Source organism: Podarcis muralis, chromosome 13, assembly GCF_964188315.1.
Source record: "Podarcis muralis chromosome 13, rPodMur119.hap1.1, whole genome shotgun sequence".
NCBI classification, from domain to species: domain Eukaryota; kingdom Metazoa; phylum Chordata; class Lepidosauria; order Squamata; family Lacertidae; genus Podarcis; species Podarcis muralis.
The window spans coordinates 6,779,747-6,796,085 of record NC_135667.1 but is presented as its reverse complement, the minus strand read 5'-3'; the positions used below and the strand labels follow the sequence as shown (position 1 = coordinate 6,796,085).

Sequence of the window (16,339 nt, the reverse complement as noted above, 5' to 3'; positions counted from 1 at the left end):
CACAGAGCAGCCGCCCGCCCTGCCACCCTCCCTTCCCTCTGCGGCATTCGCTCCGCTCGCCAGCTTTCATGCCAACCGGGCAGGGGTGCTGGTGTGTAGGGCGGGTGGGGGGGGGAGGCTGAGTGTGAGATGCCAGGTTGGTGCATGATGACAGCGAAAGGGGGGGGGGGACCAGGCAAGGCAGCAAGCAGCAGCTGGTAAGGCTGTGCCCGCAGGGAGATGGGAGGCAAGAGAGAGGGCCAGAGCGAACGGATTGGCACCAGGGTGGAGGCTGGCGCGCCGCGTGCAAATCTCTCTCTTTTCTCTCTGAGATGTGTGCGAGGGTGTACGCCGCTTTTCTCGTGCTGGCACCGTGCCCCCCGGCTCCACTCTCTCCGTTTGGCAGCAGCTGGCAGGTGGCGAGGTGTGGGGAGGCATGGAAGGGGCAGGAGGAAGGCGAAAGAAGGCAGAGGAGATGGAGCCGGGTGGGTGCTTTGGTGACGGGCATCTGAGGTTGGACCCGGGTGGAGCTGCGGGCATTTGGGATGAGAGACCGGGATTGACACTAGAATAGGATCAGAGAGAGAGAAAGAGAGAGGGAGAGAGGCAGACATGGAAATAAAAGCCCGGGCAAGTGTGGGGGGTGGGTGCAACTTGGGGGGTGCCATGTGGGGGAGAGGAAGGGCAGCTGCCAGATTGTGCCGCGGGCATTATTGGCACCCAGATCAGTTCTGTATTAAACGTCTCTTCCTCCCTCTCTCTGTCTCTCCCAACCCAGCCCCACTCCCTCTTTTCAGACTGGCACACCTGTGACCATCTGAAGTTGGCACCGAGTCAAAGCTGGTTGGGGCTGGCATCACCCGCACTGGCACGTGAACAGAGTCGCTGATCTTGGCACTGCGGCAAATGGTGGAGAAGCAGAGGAGAATGATAAGTCGCTGCCATCCCTGCTGCCTGGGCACAGCCTCGTCGCGGCAGGCGGAGACCCTGGCGGGCACGGAAGAACGGGACGCTCGGGGAATGGGGCAGACCGAGCGGCGTTCGGTTGGGTAGACATCTTCCTTTCTCCTGCTCCTTTCCATCTATCTGTTTTCTCTTTCTCAGCCGTATCGATCTGCCACCATTGAACGGATGTCTGCAGGTCAAGACCAGGAACTCGGAAGATCTTCAGCCAACCTCCTTCGTGGACCAGCAAGGTATAGACTTGAAATTTCTTCTCCTGCACCTTCAGGAATAGGAGTTGTGGGTTCTCCGGCAGCAGATTTGGGAGAGGGGGGTTGCTGACGTGATAAATGTTTGCATTTTATGTTGGGTGGGGCATCTTGTAGGATGGGAATGGTAGTTATCCAACTACCCATAGCGAGAGGATGAGCGAACGGTTTGTTCAGATTGGTGGAATGGGAGGCCGATGGAAGCCACCTTGGCTCTCAACATAGTTTTGATGTTTTTGGTTGATGGGTCGTGGTTTGGCTACAAATGGTTCCATAGAAACATTATCGGCGGAAGGAATGAAACGTTAAAAAAAAAAAAACGGAATTATGAACCTTAATTTTTGAAGAAAGTTGTTGAGGTTTTCAGGGTTTGCCTTCTTAAAGATCCTTATAAAAACATTTTCGTTTTCAGGATGCTCCTGTTTCAATTTTTGCCCCCCTCTTCTTGTGGGGCTCAGGGGGAAAACGGTTTACTTTTACCCCTGCTGTAACGCTAGCACAAATTAAAATGCATATTAGGGGCGAAAGAGAGAACTTCCAAGACCTTTGTGGCTCAAAAAGAAAATAAAAAAACTCTTAAAATGTTCCTCCTCATTTTAAATATTTTTAATTAACATTTTTTAAAAAGTGGAGCTGACAACCTATAATTTTCCAGGTGCTTTAGAGGGAGGAGAACATCCAAACCAATTAAGAACTTTTTTGGATGAAGATAATGGCCTTGCGCTAATCATTAATATGATCAGTGCACAGTCAAATGTGTCCCATTAAAATCAACTAGAAACCAGCATCCCAAGAACTGGGTGGTTAATTCAGTGGCGTAGCGTGGGTTGTCAGCACCCGGGGCAAGGCAAGTAATTTGCGCCCCCTAACCTGTGGATTTGCGCCCCCTAACCTGTGGATTTGCCCTAACCCCAGATGTTGCGCCCGGTGCGGCCAGCCCCCCCTGCACCCCCCACGCTACGCCACTGGGTTAATTCATATCAGTTTGTGAAATTCAGCCCTTCTCCCTGTTTCTTTTTAGCTCCTTCCTTGTTCCCTATTTTCTCTTCTGTTTTGCTGAAGCTTCTTTCTCTTCCCCCAACTTCTCGCTGTGTTTCTGTTTGGTTTTGGGGTTTTTACCTGTTTCTTCACCCACCTTACCTCTGGGTTCCTTGGCTTCTTTACTTCCCATAATATCTTCCTAATCCTCAGACCAAAGGTCATTGTGAGGCTTGAATTCCAGCCAAACTCCTAGTTTTCCCTTCCCTCACAGAAACCAGATCTACAAACATTCCAATAGCTTTGTCCCCATAGAACCTGAAAGCATTCTGTGTCATCACAGAAGCTCAGCCAATCACTGCTGGAGGCTTCAGCAGCACACCTACTGTGCAATATAGATACAAGCCAATTTATCGGTGGATCCTTATTGGTTTGGAGTTTATCTAAGATGCGTTGCTTGAGTCGAGTGGTAGTCATAGATGACTTACAAACCAAAGATGCCTGCCCGACAGCTCTGATTAAAATCTGATTAAAACCCCACGTTTTAATCTGTGATTAATAAGTTACTTGATTAATCATGTCTATCAAGTCTTCAGCCCTAATAAACTCTAAGAGACAATTTTCATCAAGGAGAATTATTTTCAATTTCCAAAAGCTTTAAAGCGAAACACGTTATAATTGTCCAGACGTAGAGAGTGCGTGGAGAGGGCCCCTTTTCCGGTCTGATCCTTTTAGAATTTCAGTTTTTCCCCAGCTCCTTTCCTGCTTCCTAATCGCTCACTTCATCAGAGGGTCTGTGTGCCAGGTGGAAAATGCTACCCCACGCCAATTCCGGGGGTTTCGTGTGTGTAAAAAGAATTATTTTAACTCAATTTAAATTACAAAATAAAATCCCTCAAGCTCCAATATTCATTTTGACCTATGAAGTCTTTAATCATTAGGATCTTACGTACCCCAAAGACTGCCTCCTCTGCTTTGCCCCAATGCCAGATTCAGCCATCTTGGACGCAGAACAGGATGGGGAATGTGAACTCCAACTCCCATCAGCCCCAGCAAGCATGGCCAATGGGCAAGCTGATGGGAGTTGTAGTCCGACCACATCTGGAGGGCCAATGGTTGATTATCCCAAATACAGACAGATGTGTTTAGGGCAGGTGAGTTGCAAGACAGAGCTTCCTTCCTTTGAAGGGCAATCATTTTTACCCAGAAGTAAGTCCCATTGACCTCAGTAGGGCTCATTTCTGTAATAAATCTGCTTAGGGTCTCTGCCTTACAGATCCATTAAAGTCTGACCCGGAATGCCTTCCAGAAGAAATAATGCCTATTTATTTTCTCTGAAGCATCTTTAGCCTTCTCTTTGGCTGGAAAATGATTCCAGAGCAGTTTACAAATATCAGTGAATTTATTATTTTAAAAAATATATATATCTGGCTTTTCACTGTCCCAAGGCGTCTTGCAGCATACAAACGAGACACGCCAAATGTAATAACAAGAATAGAAAGAAAATCTAAAATGCTTGTATATATTAGGACAGGTCCACTCCGTTGACAAATAATTATAAAGAGAAGCCACCGACATACCCAGGAACCCTTCAGATTAAAGGCCAAATGTCTGGTTTTGCCTGGCACCTAAAAGCAAGCCATGATTTCTTTTTAGTTACAAAATTCTTATAATGACCTGATGGACTGGAAACAGCTGAACTCTGGCTTGTTTTCTGTAACTATGGTTAAGTGTCATGTCTGAATGCTTTGCTAGACCATTGCTTAAAAGGATCGCCCACCAACCGGGATTGTAAAACTGGTTTGCAGTGGGCTTCCAAACTATGGTTTGCATGGTTGAGCATTCCAGCAAAGCACAGTACATACGGTTTCTAGGGAATAAGCCGGTCTCTCGCTGATATCTCCATATGCCCGTCATCGAGGGCTTAGTAACCTGTGCTATAGTTTTGCTGTGCATTTGAGATAGCAGCGTTCGTTTAAGGCCACAAACCATAGTTAGCACGAACTGTAATCGTTGTGCCTGCCTTGGTTCTTTGTTTGGTAGCTAGAGTTAAGGACTGTGCATGTTTTTAACCTTTTTGTATGATGGGCGCGAGGCTGGGTGTTCACAAATCTGCCTGGCTCAAACACCTCAACACATCAGGCCTTTTCTTTGCGGTTGTGATTCAGCGATGGCTGTTTTTGTGGCCTTTTGGTTTCCTTCTGGGTAGAGTTAACCTTCCCCGAGTCCTTTGGAAAGGCTGGACTGGAAAGGCAACTTGCCAGCCAACTGAACAAATGCTGCCAAATTAGTACAGAAGTAGATCTTGTCACGCTTTGAGCCTATGTAAATGGGACTGAGGAACTTCCCCTCTTAATCTGGGCTGGAGTTCTGTTTCCTTTCTTTCCTGGGCATTGGAACTGTATGGTAGTAGGTTTTCGACAGGCGAATTAAATTCTTTGCGAATCTCAGCACCGGCACAGAGCTGCTTTGCATGTGCCGCTAAACCGAACCGTAGCTTAGTATTAAGGAGGATATTGACAAGCTGGGATGTGTGCCGGAAGACAGAGACCAAGATTATAAAGGTCTTTAGGAGCAACGGTTGAGGTAGTTGGGTGCCTGTAGAAGAGAAGACTGAGAGCCACTATGAAAGCCATCTTGAAATATCTGAGGGGCTGCCCCATGGAAGATGGGGGCATGCTTGTTTTCTGCTGCCACAAAGGGTAGGAGTCAAGCCAATGGATTCAAATCACAAGAAAGGAGATTCCAACCAAATGTTAGGAAGAACTTTTTGACCAGAAGAGCAATTCATGGTGGAACGGGCGACCTCAGAAGGTGTCAAACTCTTCCCCTGGAGGTTTTTCAACAGAGGTTGGATGGTCAGGGGTTGTTTAGTTGTGGTTATTGCTTTGCGAGGGTTCAAGATAAACCATAAGTCTGAATTCAGGTGGCACGTTGAGCCAAACCATGGTTTAGCTCTCAGCAGCAGCGCAGTGGCTGCAATTTCCACTTTTAACATTTATAGCTTAAACAGAATTTTATGTTGGGGATGGGGGAGCTCCTTTTGAGAGAAGGTGGCAAGTAGAAGTCTGGTTATCTTTCTCTTCAGAGACATTTTGCTTTCTTCATATTTATATACCTACTTAATTTATGCAGTCATACCTCGTGTTACGTTTGCTTCAGGTTAAATATTTTCAGGTTGCATCCCACGGCGATCTGGAAGTACCGGACAGGGTTACTTCCGGGTTTCACCGCTCGCACGTGCGCAGGCGCTCAAAATGACGTTAGGCACATGTGCAGAAGCGGAAAATCGCGACCCGCGCAGACGTGGGTTGCGTTCTGCTCATGTTGCGAACGGGGCTCCAGAACGGATCCCTTTTGCAACCAGAGGTACCACTGTATAGTGTTCCCATAGCAGAAGTACTCTAGGAAGCCAGTGTGGTGTAGTGGTTAGAGTGTCGGACTAGGACCTGGGAGATCAGGGTTCAAATCCCCACTCAGTCATGACGTTCACTGGGTGACCTTGGGCCAGTCACAGTCCCTTAACCTACCTCACAGGGTTGTTGTAGGGATTAACTGAGGATGGGGGTGAACCATGTACCGATTGGAGGAAAACATGGGATATAAGCCCAATAAATAAGCTTTCCTGCTTAAGAAAGCTGGACGGGCCAGCCAGGTGGAGAGGTCGGTTGCCAACCTGCCCTCCATAGATCACCATGTGGTCACAATTGGACCTGGACCAGTTGCAAAACATGTTGGCGCCTGGGGAATTTCTGATTGGTTAATGTTTGCAGATGTTAGACCAGTTTCAGACCTAACAGCTGTGCCTAGCAACTAAAAGATGATGGACATAGGTTAGGGAAGAATTTTCAGCCTCCCCAGAAGACTACAGTTCCCACGATTCTTTGGTGGTGGAGAAACACTCAAGAGTTGAGCAGGCTTCAAAATGTTGCAGGTCTGTAGCACGGGTGTAGTTTTTGGGGTTACCAGTATGATATTTCAATGCAGAGCATGTTATACATTTGGGGCAGAGAGCCGATGGGTGTCATCCATGGTGTTTGTGTGTATACAGATCTAGGTAGATGTATATATTTTGCAGCAAAAGAGCACTGATGAGTCTGTTGATTTGGTGAGGCTGAATTTAATCAGCCCACGGTAAGTAGCAAAATATTTTTGCTAATCAATGCAGATAATGGTTCTTGAATATCCTCGTAAGGTGAGATGCTTGAGGAGAGGAGCCATTGTTCAGGAACCTGAGAGAAATTAGCGGAATATTTTTGCTAATCAATGCAGATGATGGTTTTCAAATATTGTCGTAATGCGAGATGCTTGAGGAGAGGAGAGGCTAGATCTGAGCCAGAGTTTAGCCCCAGAACCTGTCTATTGTGTCAGAGATTGAGCACACTGAAACAAACAGCAGTGTGAATGTCACTAGGCCAATTGCAGAAATATCCATGGTGGACTGTACCACTCAGACTACAGATGGGGGAATCATCTGTTTGAATGCTTTCCCCATTGTGGGGGAAAATATTGCAAGCGAAAGAGAGGGTTAGACTAGAATGCTTCCCCCCGACGTGCTCATTTTTTAAGAACAGGGAGGTGTGAGGGGGTGTTATTGGGACCTTCCAAGCTTGCAATCTGAAATGGTGCAGTCTAGAAAGGACTGTACAGTGGTACCTCAGGTTAAGTAATTAATTAGTTCCGGAGGTCCGTACTTAACCTGAAACTGTTCTTAACCTGAAGCACCACTATAGCTAATGGAGCCTCCTGCTGCCGCCAGAGCACGATTTTTGTTCTCATCCTGAAGCAAAGTTCTTAACCTGAAGCACTATTTCTGGGTTAGCAGAGGCTGTAACCTGAAGCATATGTAACCTGAGGTACCACTGTACTATGTGTGGTATCAGCTTGGAGTCGTGATTTTGTTGACAGAGAAGCAGAGAGCCACATTCCTCCTGCTAGAGCGCAGCCCTTCTCATTTGCCCTTCCCAATCCTTAGGGAAGACGTCAGAAGAAAAGTATCATGATGCCAGCGAGTTCTTAGAGTCAGCTCTCCCTCCTCTGCCCAGACCGCAAACGGATGCCTTATTATTATTTGTTTCTTTAGCTTTTTGATTCCAGCAGAAACCCGTTTCTAAGCTTCACACCCCCAACGCCCCACTACAGTCATGAGGGCTAGAATCGTCTTTTAAAAATCAAGCATTGATTGATCCTCTGAAACCAAAACATTTATGTTAGAGGCCAATCTTTGCCACAAACCCCAAACAGCATCTTTTTTTGGGGGGGTCAGTGCTGCTTTCTTAATATGTCTGTCTGTCTTGATTTATTTACAATGCGCAGGTCTGTTTTCAGTCCTGTTTGAACTCAATAAATAATTGGCGTGTGGTAGTGAAAGGCAGGCATTGGGTCAGGCCTAGCAGACGTAGGGAGATTGTGGAGAGATCTTGAAGCTGAGATTTTGGCGCTGGTTGGGACTGTGCACAGGATCACTTGGCAGAGTCTGATTCTGTTTCCCACCATCAGAAGTAATTATTATTATTATTATTATTATTATTATTATTATTATTATTATTTTCACCCTCCACGCTAAGGTCCCAGGGTGAGTTACAATTAAAAAGCAATATGAAAAAGTTTGAAACAACCCACCATTACAGAAATAAGGCGGGTCCAAGAATTACGCACTTTTGAGTGCCGAAAGCTAGGATAAAGGGGTGCATTTGCCAAAAGCCATACAATGAGGGTGCCAGGTACACCTCTCTGAGGAAGTTGTTGGCAGCCACAACTTAGGGGCTGCCACAGAGAAGGCCCTGTCCTGGGCTGCCACCCCCCAGAGCTTCTGAAGGCACTGGAACAAGAAAGAGGGCTGCCCCTCTTTGCCGATCTAAACACCTGAGAGGGTCTGTGGCGAAGGAGACTGTCTTTCAGGTATTCAGGGCGTTTATGGCTTTAAACACCAACGTGAGCACGGTGAATTGGGCCCAGGGACTTTTGAGATCTACACGGAAGCCCAGCCGCTAATGTGGCCGTTGCAGTTTGCACCAGTTGAAGTTTCCATGTTGTCTTCCAAGGGCAGCCCCACATAGGAACAGTGGGGCTGGTGGCAGCGCAGGAGCCTCTTGCACAAAGCCAATGGGGAGCTGTGTGGGGCAGGCAGGCAATGAGTTTTGAGTTTTGTAGGCTGGTCCAAGAGATGGGGAGGGACGCGGGTGGCGCTGTGGGTAAAACCTCAGCGCCTAGGACTTGCCGATCGCATGGTCGGCGGTTCGAATCCCCGCGGCGGGGTGCGCTCCCGTCATTCGGTCCCAGCACCTGCCAACCTAGCAGTTCGAAAGCACCCCTGGGTGCAAGTAGATAAATAGGGACCGCTTACTGGCGGGAAGGTAAACGGCGTTCCGTGTGCTGCGCTGGCTCGCCAGATGCAGCTTTGTCATGCTGGCCACGTGACCCGGAAGTGTCTCCGGACAGCGCTGGCCCCCGGCCTCTTAAGTGAGATGGGCGCACAACCCTAGAGTCTGTCAAGACTGGCCCGTACGGGCAGGGGTACCTTTACCTTTACCTTTACCTTTACCAAGAGATGGGGAGGGCATAGGGGGTGAGTTTTACCAGCTAGGCAGGAGCAAAGTAGGAGCTGGCCGGGGCTGAATTGATCGGTTCTGAGCTCTTTAAGCCTCTTATTACACCAAGGGTGATGTTGACCCAACAATATAGCATTATCCCAGGACCCCTGAAGGTAGAAATTAATCTTAACATGTCTTCTGTTGAGGGCTGTTTGCTTTCTATATTTTATACTCACAACAACCCTGTGAGGTAGGTGCAGCTGAGGAAGTGTGAATTGCCCAACATCGCCCAGTGAGCTTCATGTTTGAAAAGGGATTCGAACCCAAGTCTGACCTGCACCCAATATCCCATCCAGTGCACTATGCTGGCCTTTGGTGGGCCTGGATGGGGTAGGGCGTATGTGGGTCTGCCCTATGGAATTTGGGGTGCTGAGTCAGGTTCTGTATAGCTTGAATAGGTGCTACAGTGATGGGGAATCTTTTTCCTAGCCAGAGGGCCGCCTTCTGATCTGAGCAATCTTTCGGGGGCCGCATGGCAGTGACAGGGGGCGGAAATTATTTTTAATTTTAGGCTAGTTTCTACATACTTTGCCTCCCCACCCTTGGGGAAATTCCCATGGTCTTTGCCCCCTTCCCTCACCCCACTCCAGGGTCCTTTGCTCTGCCCTTCTGTCAAAAGACTACAAATAGTCTTCTATCAATGTCTCCAAGATGGCGACCGTTGCCGTGGCAACAGAAACAGGGAACCAGGCCCTGGTTCCCCCGGCTTGAGAAACACAGGCCAAAAATGGCAGGCTACCTTCTCCTCCCACCCCACCCCTCAGACGTTTAGGGTTGGCAGAGAAGAGGGCGGGGGTGGAGACAGATCTGGAAATGCGTGCGAATTCTGCCGCCATTAAAGAACAATAGATGGGGAGTTGATTGATCAAGGGCACAGCCCCAAATAGATGTCAGTGAAGTAGTGCGCTTGCACCTCATATCCCAAAGCCTTTAAAAATGGGTCAGCCCACATTGTACGCCGGTATTTATGCTCTGTTGCACATAAAATATTCCCTTTGCCCTTGACAAAGACTTTCCAGCATGCAGCCTGTTAGCAGGTGATAACGCTCCTCTCCCATGCTGTGAAAAACTTTCCCCTCCCTGATTCCCAGATACCAAGCACGAACACCAACATGGTGGAGCATCTTTTCCATGTGCCAAAGATCCTGGGTTCAATTTCTGTCACTTCCAGGCAGGGCTGGGAGAGACCCATGGGCTTCCTCCATGGGGTGGCACCCAGCTTCCTGAAATCGTTGTCTTATTATCTCATTTTATTTTCTAACCATCCTGGGCACCATTCACTCCTATGAGACAAAACAGAACGGACCCCCCTTGAGGATTTTTTTTGGGGGGGATCTCGTCTGCTATCTGCACAGCCTCTTCCTGACTTCCGTTCCTTGGTCACACTCTAGTGTGACCAAATTTTGGAAAAAACCATGGTGTTTAGGAGGACAGCATAGCTAGGAGAGGGCAGCGGTCTTGCCTGACCCCAGAGACCTTGTTTCATTTTCGAAAGTATGCCCTGCTTTTCTCCCAGCAGAAAACTCTCAAGAGCACCTGACGGTATGGAGATGAAAAAAGAATCAGAATAATATCTTAATGGTGCGCTTAGTTTAAAGCAGTAGCTGGTTTGGATTTCTTTGTAGGGTTTACCCCTCCAAATCAACCTTGCAAATTTCAGAATATTTGGATCGCCTGCTAAGAAACTGGTGCCGGTTGGAAAACAATATTGTTTTTCTTTCCACGCACATTTCTTGCTAAGTAAAAATTGTTTTAGGAGATTTTTGCATTAAATCACAGGGTTTGAGATTTTATTTGGGCTTGCACCCATTATTAGCAGGGTGGTGGAGAGGCAGATAACAGTCACTGCTAAAGTACCACTGTACTAAAGTACCCTAAACGGCCTCGGTCCTGTATACCTGAAGGAGTGACTCCACCCCCATCGTTCAGCCCGGACACTGAGATCCAGCGCTGAGGGCCTTCTGGCAGTTCCCTCATTGTGAGAAGTGAGGTTACAGGGAACCAGACAGAGGGCCTTCTCGGTGGTGGCACCCACCCTATGGAACGCCCTCCCTTCAGATGTGAAGGAAATAAGCAGCTATCTTCTCTTTAAAAGACATCTGAAGGCAGTCCTGTTCAGGGAAGTTTTTAATATTTAACGCTGTACTGTTTTCAAGACTTGATTGGAAGCCGCCCAGAGTGGCTGGGGAAACTCAGCCAGAAGGGCGGGGTATAAATAATAAATTATTACTATTATACCAGGCACAGAGCCAGTAAGTGACCCAGGCTCATTTTCTTAAAAAAAAAGTCTCTAGCCCATCTAGAAAGAAACTTATGAAGCAAATGTGCAATTGTTCTTATAAGCATTTTCTATTAGATGAGCCAGCCTGGCTGCTCCCGCCTTTTGGTTTTTAGCCAATGAGTGAAGTCATAGCTGTGATTGACAAGGGAGCTGTTTGGACACCCGGCCAGAGAAATCCCCAGAGTCTCAAAGAGCTGCCAATTTCCTTCTTCTGTCTCAATTTTCTCATCCTTTAGGATCTCCACAATTTCCCCTTTCCCTGCAGAAACTAGGATCTGTCTTTCCTGTGGTGAGTTTGTCTGAGCTGTTTCCTGCAAATACTCCATACACAGTGAGTCCAGGCAGATGTTAAAGGAATTCCCCCCACCTTCAGATGACAATGCAATAATAATAATAATAATAATAATAATAATAATAATAATAATAACAACAACAACAACAACAACCTGCAAAGAAAGAGGCTTCGGCATAAACACCCAGCAATAAGAATTCACTGCATAGGCAATTTGCAGTATAGTGGTATACGTAAGAAGGGATTACCTATGTGCTTAATAGGTCTTACTCCCAGGTAACTGGGTACAGGACTAGGTTTTGGCTTAGGGTTGTGGCATTGAGAGAAAGCCAGCCATTAACAGCTGTGTGGCAGGCAGAAATTAAGCAGGTTCAGCTGTTTCTAGTTTGGAAATACAATTTTTTTGGGGGGGGGAGAGTGGTGCGTTCGAATTCTGCCGGTCGGGAATGACACAAAGCAGACGCAAACGTCATGCAAATCTGTGCCCTCTTTTTCAAGTGTGTTGGAGGACCCAGAAAAAAACACAGAAAACCTTATTGTGGCCTTCCTGTGCCACAGGACTTCACATCTTTAGTGTGCCCGTTTTGTGGCACTGCTTTCCCAAGGCATGTGGCTGATCAGTTCCCGAGTAAAACATAAACAGCTAAGTCCTGCATCCACCTTGTTAATAAGGGAGGGATGGTGATACTGCTTTTGTTTTAATTATCTACTTGTGTTTTTATCTTGTATTTTATTCGGTGAACCTGCCCTGAGATCTTGTGACGAAGGCCGCTATATAGATTTAATAAATAATAACAACCCACATTCAATAGCACTGTGCAAATAAACCCCTAGATTAAGGAATTCACATTTTTCTTTAAAAAGTTGTTTTGGGTGCACATTACACTTTCCCTGCTTCACAGGAAAAAGCGAGACCTTCAATCAATATCCAATATTTGTCTATTCTTCGGTGCTTTTACTCTCTCCCCCCACAAATATATGTACCCAACCACCACCCTGCCAAAAGCATGTTCCCCCCCCCAGACCATCTCTTTAATATAATTTTTATTTCTTTTTAATTTTTTATTGTACCCCATCCCCCCTTTAAATACACAACAGAAAGACATTTCCCCTCGCCCCATTCTGGGGTGCAGAGTTGTGGGGAGAAGGGGGGCAGTCTGAGGAAAAACAGGGTGGTCTCGGAGGGTGAGCCGCTGTAGGAGCCCACCCCCTCTGGACGCCCCGAATGTAGTTCGTTTGGTTATTTTTGTGGGGGATTCTTTTTTTTTTTTGTAATCCCCCCTTCTCTACCCCACAGGTTTCCACTTCCATCAACTTCTTAAAATTCTTGTCCATCTTTGTTTTAAGTGGGCGAGGGCCTAAAAAACACTTGGCAGGTCGGAAGGGGGGGGGGGGACAGGGCTGGGGAAAGAAAAGAACGGGAGAAGCAACCCCAAAAGAACGGACACAAAGGAGGAAGAAAAACGTGAGGGCGTAACTTTTCTTCTTCTTCTTCGTCATCGTCGTCATATGTCTCTTTCTTAAAAAAAAAAATTATTTCCAGTTTGCTTTTTATTATTCCTTTTTGTTGGTGGGTAGTCTCTCTCTCAAACTGTTGGTTTTCTTTTTGGTTATTGTATAGAAGTTTTTTTTTTTAAAGAGCTTTGGATTCATAAAGAGGGTTTTTTGTGTTCTTTTTTTTTTCCTTTTTGTCTTTTTTTGCAAGGACGTCGGCACACCAGCACGTGGCAGGTAACTGTGTGTGTGTAGACGGGAGGATCCTTCTGGTTTTATTTTATCATTATTATTATTTTCTTCTCTTTCTTTTTTTAAAGCCATCGGAGTAGGGTTTTTTTTGTGTGTGTCGTTTCCCGCGCGGAGACGGAAGTCACGTCTATCAGGAGGAAAAAGACAGCGAGGTTGTTAGTTTTATTTGGTTCCTCAGTGCGGGCAGAGACCCAACTGGGGACGAGGAGGAGGAGGAGGAGGAGAGAGAGAGAGAGAGAGAGAGAGAGAGAGAGAGAGAGAGGAGGGAAAAAATGGCGGGGAAGAAGAGGGAGAGGCGCCTTTCTTCCCCAGTTTGGTTGCTGTTCAAGTCGTTCAAAATCCATCAACAAGTTCGGGAGTCTGTCCATCCGTCCAGGGCGGGAATTATTATACACAATGGGCAGCACATGCTCTAGGAGGGGTTGGGGGTGTGGGGTTGGGGACTCAGTTTCTCATCTTTGCCCCCCCTCCCCCCCCTTAAGTTTTGTTTCCTTGGGTTAATAACTTTTCTTTCTTTCCGTCCATTATTTTTGTTTGCTTTTTTTTTGGCCTTTCTCAAGTCGGTAATAACACAGTAAAAGGGTGGAAGGTGAGAGAGAGTGAGAGAAGGATCTCTAAGCAGGTGTGTGTGAGAGAGCGAGAGAGGGAGGGAGAGAGAGGAGACCAGGTTCGCACGAGGGCGTGCGGCAGCGGTCACAAGCGTGTGTGGAGATGGGCAGGATGGGCAGGAGTGTGGTTCTCGCACACATGAGGGGTTGGACTTTGGGCAAAGGATTCTGGGAAGCTCCCGTTGACACGAGGAGACGGCGCGGCGGCCTTTGCGGGCGAGGGAAGGGGGTCCTCTCCGCTAGGGTCGGCATCCCAAGGAACACCTGTTGAGATGCCTGGGGACCCTTGAGGGAAAACATGGAGGACACTGAGACCTGAACCATAGAGAGTGAGAGCCTCTTGTGCCTCTCTCATGTGAGGTACATGTGTATGCCACAGGAGGTGGAAGACTCTGGAATACACAGGCATGTGTGAAGGAACTGCGGGAAGGCGATTGGTTGGGCACCCATGTCGGATCCAGGATCCGGGAACCCTTTCAGGGAGGAGAGACCCTGGGAACTGGCGTCGGCCGATGCACAGGGCCGTGAGGGCGAGGGGCACGGTGGGTGGCAGAGGAGAACAGCTTCTGCACTCCATGCAGAGCGCAAGGCATTTCTGAGGTGGGCACTGTTGGGGGGCTCCTCAGGCGGCATTTCTGTTCCGCACCAGGTCAACTGGTCTTCCCTCAAGATGGCGGTGAGGTTGGGGGAGTGGGGTGGGAGGGCTGAACATCTGGGTCCAGCTTTGCCCACATGGCTACCCAGGGGTCTGGGAAGAGCGTGGCCTTCAGGCAACTGGGTGTCGCCTTGGCCAGGGCCCGTTTCTTGAGTTTACTGGTGGCGGGGGGTTGCGTGATGGGCGTTTGGTATGGGCAGAGGGCGCAGGGCACGCCGAGCGGGCGCCCTTCCCTCCGCCGGCTGGTTGGCTAGTTGGTTGGTTGCTTAGTCCTTCTCTCTCGGTCGGTGGCAGTGTAGCATCCGTCTCTATAAAGCTAGTAGTGTCGTAGAGGTAGCGTTACTTTTTGGGCTGGAGTCCGAGTGAGGTAATTTGGATTCCTCTTTGGCAAACACCGATGCGGTTGCTGCGTTGGATCCGGCCTTGCGCCGGTGAGCGCTGGAGCGAAGGTGGGCCCCCAGGGCCTCGCGCCCGCTCACAAGCACCTCGCAGGCCAGGCAGTGGTAGGTGCACACGGGCACCCGCAGCGGGGGCGGGGCCGCGGGGGGCTGGCGCCCAAAGTAGCAGAAAGTGGCCTGGTGGGCGGCAGCGGCCCCCTCGCTCTCAAAGGCCGCCTTGCACTGGCGGCAGAGGTACTGGTGAGTCACGTCAACCGTGGAGATGCCGGGGGCCTCGGGCACCTCGACGGGCGGCTCGGGCATGGGCGTCGGGAGCAGGGGGCTGGGCAGCAGCCCCATAAGCGTCTGAGGTATGACGGGGTTCATGGGGAACAGCCCCTTCTTCATGCCGTAGAGCTGCTGGAAGTAGGCCCCGGGCAGCTGCGCCCCAAAGAGCGAGGGGGCTGCCGCCGTGGCTGCCGCCGGCAACGGGAAGGGCAGGAACTGGCCTCCCAGCAAGGCCGGCACGGCGGCCTTCAACGTCTTGAGGTTCTTCACCGCGGCAGTGGAGGGCACGGAGGGTTCCTGGGCTGAGCTGGAGGCGGGGTCTGCCTGGCCGTCGCCCGGGGAAGTCTCTGGAGCAGGTGCCGCCGGCTCTGTGGAGGGGCCAAGCTGGGCCGGTTCCGGAGTGAGGTGCTGAGGTAAGGGGGGCCCCGGCTGCGTGGAGGCCAAAGGGGTGCTCAGGGCCCCGGAGGAGGAAGAGGAAGGGCCTGTTGGGAGAGAAAAAGAGAGGTGAGTGGTGTGCTGCCTCCACCTGTTTCCTCAATGTTGCCATTCTCCACTGGCTCCCTGCTTCAAAGCCTTAGGGACAGAGTCTTTGCAGGACGACGGGAGAGCCCAGCCCTCCTGGGATAGCTAAGGCTGCAGAGCATGAAACTCTTAATCTCAGGGTTAATCTCTTGAAAGACTTACATTGGCTCTCAGTACATTTCCAAGGACAATTCAAAGTGTTGGTGCTGACCTTTAAAGCTCTAAACGGCCTCGGCCCAGTATACCTGAATGAGCGTCTCCACCATAGCTCTCAACTTTTCCCTTTTTTAAAGGGAAATCCTATTCGGAATAGGGGAATTTCCCTTAATAAGAGGGAAACGTTGACAGCTATGGTCTCCACCCCCATTGTTCAGTCCAGACACTGAGGTCCAGCTCTGAGGGCCTTCTGGTGGTTCCCCTCACTGCGAGAAGTGAGGTTGCAGGGAAGCAGGCAGAGGGCCTTCTCAGTAGTGGAACGCCCTCCCATCAGATGTCAAGGAAATTAACAACTATCTGACTTTTAGAAGACATCTGAAGGCAGCCCTGTTTAGGGAAGTTTTTAATGTTTTAATGTATTTTAAATATTTTGTTGGAAGCCACCCAGAGTGGCTGGGGAAACCCAGCCAGATGGGCAGGGTATAAATAATAAATTTATTATTATTATTATTATTATTATTATTATTATTATTATTATTATTATTATTTATTAGGGGTTCGAGTCCCACGTTGGGTCTTGCAGGGGGTTGGACTAGATGATCCTCTACAATTCTGCAATTCCACAACCCAACATCTGCTTCCTCTGGTTGCTG

General features: G+C 48.8%; 1 protein-coding gene and 1 long non-coding RNA gene across 6 annotated transcripts in view; one reads left to right on the top strand and one right to left on the bottom strand.

Annotated features, from left to right (window-relative positions):
- Positions 1-125: 125 nt before the first annotated feature.
- Positions 126-16,339, top strand: part of LOC114581479 (uncharacterized) — a 40,843-nt gene continuing 24,629 nt past the window's right edge. The window contains exon 1 of the long non-coding RNA XR_003703343.2: positions 126-1,175. This is a non-coding gene — a long non-coding RNA (uncharacterized LOC114581479). The remainder of the gene's footprint in view (positions 1,176-16,339) is intronic.
- ZFHX2 (zinc finger homeobox 2) overlaps positions 12,574-16,339 on the bottom strand; it is a 34,178-nt gene continuing 30,412 nt past the window's right edge. For all 5 annotated transcript variants that reach the window (XM_028701635.2, XM_028701639.2, XM_028701638.2 and 2 more), the window contains exon 10: positions 12,574-15,490. In XM_028701635.2, coding sequence (XP_028557468.2) covers positions 14,652-15,490 — 839 coding nt within the window. In that variant the 3' untranslated portion in view covers positions 12,574-14,651. The remainder of the gene's footprint in view (positions 15,491-16,339) is intronic.